Source organism: Montipora foliosa, chromosome 6 (genome assembly GCF_036669935.1).
Source record: "Montipora foliosa isolate CH-2021 chromosome 6, ASM3666993v2, whole genome shotgun sequence".
Taxonomy (NCBI): Eukaryota; Metazoa; Cnidaria; class Anthozoa; order Scleractinia; family Acroporidae; genus Montipora; species Montipora foliosa.
In genome coordinates, this window is record NC_090874.1 from 65,016,205 (window position 1) to 65,023,704 (window position 7,500).

The 7,500-nt window shown below is 38.1% G+C and overlaps 2 protein-coding genes across 2 annotated transcripts in view; both read right to left on the minus strand.

The window, feature by feature from the left end:
- The window catches only part of LOC138008875 (major facilitator superfamily domain-containing protein 12-like), a 9,674-nt gene extending 9,302 nt beyond the window's left edge, over nucleotides 1–372 (minus strand). The window contains exon 1 of the mRNA XM_068856151.1: nucleotides 319–372. Coding sequence (XP_068712252.1) covers nucleotides 319–372 — 54 coding nt within the window. The remainder of the gene's footprint in view (nucleotides 1–318) is intronic.
- A 3,025-nt stretch (nucleotides 373–3,397) lies between these two features.
- Nucleotides 3,398–7,182, minus strand: LOC138008879 (uncharacterized). The gene is made up of 6 exons (XM_068856157.1): nucleotides 6,690–7,182; nucleotides 6,377–6,601; nucleotides 5,943–6,174; nucleotides 5,173–5,225; nucleotides 3,447–3,737; nucleotides 3,398–3,403 (listed from the first exon to the last, which is right to left on the minus strand). Exons 1-6 carry the CDS (start codon nucleotides 7,110–7,112, stop codon nucleotides 3,398–3,400), a joined length of 1,230 nt encoding a protein of 409 aa, XP_068712258.1. The 5' UTR covers nucleotides 7,113–7,182.
- Nucleotides 7,183–7,500: the final 318 nt, after the last annotated feature.

Genomic DNA, 7,500 nt, shown 5'->3' on the forward strand with positions numbered 1-7,500 from the left:
TCTCAAAGATGAACAAAATTGCACGAGGCCAGTTTCATAGTTGCACGATAAAAATCATGTGATTTCATATTAATAATATACATGAAAAAAATCGAGATAGCTTATCGTAAATTAACCAGAAGAATCGCTCGCATTTGCGTCATCCATGGGTCGCATTTGATTAGCTATCTGTGACTTTCTTTGATAGTTGACAAATCAGAATGCTTGGGTTTTTACTTTTCTTGCAAAAAAATATAATTTTTCACGTTTTTATTGTTAGACAGTTTTCTGCTGGTATGTAGATTTGTTTTAGAAACTTTCCGTGGTTTTGTTTCTTACATTTATTGTGTTCAGGAGCCATAATCGGGGATGGAGACCGTAAGCGCGCGCCATTTCTAGTATTGGGGTTGGCTCCATGATATGGGACAATTATTCTATTTTTAGAACAAATTGCGCCATCGCGTGCGCGACACGCACGTACATTGCTGCGAGGATTGTCGCGGATGTCGCGCAGGGAAAATGGCGGGCGATATTACCTTCGTGAATGAGGCAGACATAGGATTTCTCTCAGCAGTATCGCTTCCAAATTTAAGCCAAGCCCTCCTTGACAACTTCCTTGACCTTGACAGTGAACATGAAAGTGAGGATGATTCAGAAGACGAGTGGAGTGACTTTTCCGACCTATCGAGTGGAAATGATTCGTCGGACATGTCTGGGGAGGAATCGCCTAGCAGAGGACAGAAAGATGTAAGGAGGTAAAAGGTACCAAAAGCCAGAAACAAACAGGGGAATGAGTCCAGTAAAGAGAAAAGGAAAAAGAGTTCTGGAAAATACCTTTCTAACGACGACGTAAAAAGGCTGGAGGAGACTCTTAAGTCTTACGTTTTTAGTGCACAAACACATTGCGAAAATGAATTAAGAAATGAAAAATCATTGTCAATATTTCCAGTTCGCAAGCAAATGGTGTCCACCCTACTCAATAGCGACACGATCAGGGTAATGTTTGTGAAGCTTTGTCGGGATATTTACTCCAAAATAATTAAAGCTTTCACCGAAATATCCAGCGCTAAGGTGAAAAACAGTGACAAAAGGGCTTCGTTTTCAGTTATTTGTTCCCAATTGTTGTTGACGGTGGAGGAATCAGAAGTCTGGAGAAACATGAAAAAGATAATTGTCACCACCATTCAGTTGCAGGAGAACGAAACAGACGAAGTCAACTTTCATGCTGCCATTGTTCTTAACACCATCTACTGGGCACTTTACGAAAATTTTCACAGCGCAGTCATGCAAATTAAGATTGACACTGACAAACGGAAAACCCAAACAAATGCAAGTGAAGGCGCGGACACTGTTGTCGATTCCGACTTTGTGGACGTTGCTAGAGTATCTGGGGCGGCGCTGCACAAACTACGGAAAGGAAGAGAAAAGATTGTTAATGGGCGGAAAGGAGCCAGGAGAGTTTCAGAAGCGACAAAGAAAAATTATGCAGCCGAAGTTAAAATTATGTCTGAAATGGTCTGTTCTGCAGAGGAGAAAACATCTTTGCCATTGGGTCTAAAAAGGTTGGACGAGGGAAAGTTGACTTTCTTCAATAGTAAGTTTACTGTTGTTTTGTTAACGTTAGATAAAAGAATAAGAGAAATGTTGACTGAAAAAAATCTGAAGAGATATCCAAAAAACCTTATGAAGCTGACAAAACAATCGGTTGCTTTAGACGAGGAGCTACAAGAGTTATTTTTGGCAGCATCAAAAAGGGCATGCACAGCACCATTTGAAGAGATTAGGGCTTGCTCCATATGGCAAGAGCTAGTAAAGAGAATATGTAATACCAGATTTAAGGAATTCTATAGTGCTCAAGAAGAGAAAAAACTGATTCAGGAGGGCAAAGTCGTTTCAGCCGACCAAAGCTTGAGGGACAAGCTGAAAACTTACAGTGTCGATAAGCGTACTTAATTAATTAAGGATGCTTAATAATATGATCTTACAAACTTAATTACGCTTTCTTCTAGGAAGCAGACCAGTTCAAGTGGTCTCTTTGTGATAGTTTATACTTAGGGCAACGTCAGCGTGCCTTATATAATATGACAAGTCTCGTTTTTACTGAAAAGCAATAGTAAGTAATATAACAAAAGAATAACCAAAGTGACAGCCTGAAGAGGTCTTTGATCTTTTTATTGAGAGCTGTACTCAGCTTATCAGGTACATTGGTACTCCAACTCAGTAACTGTTAGAGCTGCAGAAAAATTAACCAAAAAAATGTGTCTGAGTGATAGAATAATGTTATTTTGAACTTGAAACTTGCACTCAATATATTGTATGAATTCAATGAAAGACCCATCAAAGGACTGCATGTCTTTATAGCACAAAGACATAATTAATATCTATAGTTCTCAGGTATGGCTCAAGTTTTGTAAGTTACATGCACACCAGTACATACCATTTTAAATATGTAATAAATAAAGGATCAAGAAAAGTTTTTAATATGTGCAGTCAAATGACTTTAAAAGACTATTTATAACAATTAATATATTTTGGTGTCACATTTTCTTGTTCCTATGTAAATGGTGACCAATGACTAATGCCAAAGTGCAGCCAGCTTAAAAAAGACACAGCATTTCATTAAAAAATTAAAATTCCAGGCTGAAATGAGATTTTATGACAAGAATTGTTATCTACTAACAAAATGAAATGCTTGGAGGAGAAATCAATTTACTTCAACTTCAGCCACACAACAGTTTTTAACTGTACTGAATGTACTTTTTTTCTGAAATGACAGAGGCACATTATCTGTTGTACTCCACCCAAGTGATTTGGGCATACTGTATCGAGGTGCTGTAAAACTTCTGGTATGTCTTGGCTAGCCACAATATTAACTCGTTTTCTTTGGATGGTAGGGAATGGGAAAGTATACACCCATACTGTAAATGCCTGTGGCTATCAAAAATTGCACATGCCCCATTTTCCCAAACTAAAATTACTACTGTCCTCCCAACAGACACAAAGATGCCAACTGATTTCTGTTTCATGCTTGCCCGTTCCCTGACATTTGAAATGACATCCTGGAAGTTATTACCAGTAATAAAAAAATCTTTGGGATCCTCATAAGAAAGGAGGTGTAGATCATCTCCAACAGAGCTGAATGCATCTTCTACATCAAGCCCACCAACTCCTGCAGCAGAAAAGCATTCATCAAAGATTTTATTGCCCCCAGAAATACTTGAAACCACATGACCAAACCACCCCTCTTCAAGAACTTTCTTTGGTTCACCAATCAACCCAGAGGAGAACTTAAAACCCATTACAAGGGCTATTAGGGTGCATGCAGAGCTACCTTGCCTACCCTGAAAAGTGCTTTGAGAAATTTGGGAGGGAAAAATAAATTCTTTAACACCCTGATAACCATAAGGAACAAAATGTGTCATGACTTCAATGTAAGGCTGTTGATAAACAGTGTTCAATGTGGACACATTTGTAGGGCCAGATATAAGGACCTCTTGGTTCCTGTAGCCCTTCTGATCATGACTTGTGGCTCTAGCAGTGACCTTCAGCTCCTGTCTCAACTGAACCCTTCCAAGAGATGACCCATAATTCCCTGCACTTAGAGAACCATGGGCATGGAACTTGAGTGTGCCAAACAGGGATTCAAGGCGACTTATTGAGAGCCGCAATGGAGACAAAGAGTATCCAGGAAAATTATCAAAGAAGTATGACGAGAACTGTTTAAATCCAAAGACCATGACTCTTTGAAGGTCAAATGTCTAGAGGGAGAGAAAAGGCAAGCTAAATAAGAAATGCCATTTATTTAAAGGAGCAGTGTCACAAGGATTTTGCTGTTTTAGGTCAATTCTGTGCTTATAAAATCATTACTTTGGGTCTTTAATCATTAAACAAAATGCTTCTGTAAAGCTACAACGAATACATCAACGGAATTTTATCAGAGAGGGCTAACCATAATAAATTTCTTGAGGATTTTTGGAACATGCAGCATCAAAACCTGAAAAAATTGGCAATTTTTTTCAAGTTTCAATCTATTTCAATCCATGCCATCCATAGCGACAGGCGACAAGAAACAGTTTCAGTACATTCAAATAGCCTTTAATAACAAAACTAGATCATTCATTAGTTTTGAACAGGTGCAAAGATTTATTTAAGCGAAAAAAATATTTTGGGGTTATACTCGAGAAATGTAGAAAACACTCGCCTGCGGCTCGTGCTTTCCACATTTCCCTCGTGTTCTCAAATGCCTGTCGTGTTTTATCACAGTGTAATACACGGCTTAGGCTTCTTTATTTGTTAAATAATTCATCAAATCTTTTCACTCGCACGCAATTGGTTTAAACACGTCACTTGACCGAATATCACCCAGCTAAAACTGGGGGATATCCGAGAATATCCCCCAATTGTCAAAACAACTCGCGTTGCGAAAAATATTTGAAGGATAATAAACATGAAAGCCTCCATTTGGGGCGAAAATATTCTCGGGTATTTGTCCTTGGACATTATCCGTTCCTCGAAGCTCATAGTTTTCCTCAAGCTGTGCTCTCCGAAAGCTGTTCGCTTCTCGGAGCAGATAATGTCCGCGGACAAATATCCTAGAATATTTTCGCCCCAAATGGAGGCTACTGTTTATATATACTATTGCCCCATCAAAGGGAACACTTGTCTTCCCTCCAAGGACCAGGAGGGATGTAGTTTGATTTTTTAAATGCACATTTAAAAAATAGTAAACAAGATAATGTTAAAGTGCCTATAACCCCAAAATATTTTTTTCGCTTAAATAAATCTTTGCACCTGTTCGAAACAAACTGCACCTTTTAACTTTTTTATAGGCTGTAAAAGTTACGAAATCTAGCCATCATCTGTTGCATGACCGAGCTAGTAAGGGGTATGGGTCTATTCCTGGGTTGACGTCACAGACTGATTTACATCGTATTAAGTCTTTGTAAACATGCATGCAAATAAGTTTGTGACATCAACCCAGGAATAGACCCATACCCCTTACTTGCTCGGTCGTGTTACAGATGATGGTCAGATTTCGTAACTTTTACAGCCTGTAAAAAGTCAAGATTAGGGCTAAAAAGGTGCAAAAAGGCGCAATGCTTTTCAAACAGGTGCAAAGAGTTATTTAAGCGAAAAAAATATTTTGGGGTTATAGGCACTTTAATAAACAAGTTAATCTTTATTCAGCAATACCTGCCATGCTAAAAACTTTGCTGCACGTGCTCGTTTGGAGTTGTCAACATACTCTGCAAAGATTAAAAGGAAAACTTAGATGTAACCCAGTTTGTCACCCCAAAAAGTTAGGCGTGAGGAATCAGATCAAGGGGAAAATTATTGTAAATATACATACACTGTAAAAGTAATTATTATATACCACACAGGTGAATAGTACTTTTCAAGCATGCTGATTGGCTAGCTTGGAGGTGATTAACCAAGTACTATTCACCTCTGAGCAGCCGAAGAAAAACAAAATGGCTTTTGTTGGTAAATTATCGCAAATAAAGTTACTCTTTGGGCTGCTAGTTATTCAGCTTGTGTGGTATATACACCTCAGTGTCAGTGAAAGTGGTGGATATTTATCTCCACTTCAGCGAATAATTGTTAATTATAAGAATGTCTATCATTTTAATTACAACTGTATTTTGGTGTTGTGTTTATTATGGCCTGGTTTACTGGTTAACTAGCATACAGTTGTTGGTAATCCAATGAAAGTGTAACTTTCAAGTGGCCAAATAAAAAAGGAGCTCTAATGAAAAAAGGTGAATGTAATTGAAGTTGATTTCAAAATGTTGAATGTTAAACATTTGAATCACTTCCTCATCAAACAGACTAGCTTTCATTTTCAACCATAATGACAGCCAGGTGAAGTGACCCATTGTTTGACTTTTAATCTTTTGATTGCTTTTTTAATGGACAAATGACTTAATACAGTTTGTTGAATAAAGTTTTTGATGTAAGCATACCTGTGTTGTTGTGCTCCTCTGCCCATTCTTCGAAATATCTCCATCCCTGTTGTATGTTTTTGAATACAGCTGACTCATTGGATCTTATAAACACATGGCTAAGGATTCCCTTTTCAAAAATGTGGTGGCATGCTTGTAGGTACCTTGCTGTTTCTTTCACAACATCAGTTTTCTCTGGGCCTTCACTACTCAAATTTGCATATTCTTCCAAGGCTGCAATCATATAACGTTGCTGTAGAATGTAAAAGTAGACAAAACCACTTATCACTGTTCCATTCATAAAAATGGAAGCTTCATCTCAATTGTAAATATTTGAACCTTAATTATTGCCAGGATCTGTATATATGACATAAATTATCATTCTTTAGTCAATTTCAAGCTAAGGAATAGAACCATAAAGTTCTATAAATTTAACATAATTTTCCCTCTCTTACCTGCATTATCTTTGCAGGCATAACATTTAGTCTTGTCCAGCAGTCACGTTGCACATAGCTATACCTCAGACCAGGGACACGCCTACCCAGACCTTTTGCAGATCTCTCTTGATCCCTGTAATATTGATCAATTATTGGCTGCCAGCCAAAAGTAGTGCCTCCCTTCTCGAAAGCTTTTTTCCCCTTGTTCCTTGAACTGTACAAAGCTGAAATGATGTTCTTCAACTGGACAATATAAGAAACAATAACACCCAGGTGTTACAAATTGTGCACATGAGAATAATTAAATACTTGAATTATTATAATACCTTACCTGGTGAGCAGGGCATATCATGACAAAGCAGGTTTTGTCTGATCTGGTGCTGAATGGATTGATGAAACTGGCCTTGAACTGGTATCGTTCAGCACCACTGTCTTCTACTGGGAGCTGCTCATTTGCATAGCCACAAAGCCTCTTAAAAAGGGCTAAGTTAGAGGAAGCTCCATCACCAACCAATAGAATGACATGGAACCGGTACTTTTCAAGGGTACTGATCACCTTGAAGACGATGTCATGTAGAAACTTTCCATCCAGGGGTACCTCACGGAGAAGGTAAGGCCCAGCAAACTCAAACCCAGATGTCATATCCCGCCAGTAGGTCTGAAGAACGTAACTTGCCCTTTGACCAGCTCCATTTTCTGAGATGAACAGGGACTCATAAACATCATGAAGACATGACCAGTCATTTTCATTCATTGCATAGCCAATGGCAACACCATCTGTGCAACGGATCTGAATCTTACTCTGCACCTGTTAATTACAACTTACAATTATTTCAAAAGCATTTCATGGTCAGAAATTCCAGTTAAAATATTTTTATATTATGCAAATGAGGAAAGTGATGACATCATCGGTGGTTTCACTAAAATAGTACAACACTCAATCAAGAATACCTCCATAAATATTAAAAAAAATGTAAATCACAAAAGAAACAAAATCCACTGTGCCATTGCTATGACAACAGTTATGCTGCTGTTCCTGTTTCAATTAAGACTAAAATTTCCAGATCATCTTAAAGAAGGATAATTCACTGCCAATAATCTTACTGGGGAGAGGTAAGAAAAAATGCATGTAAACCATGTGT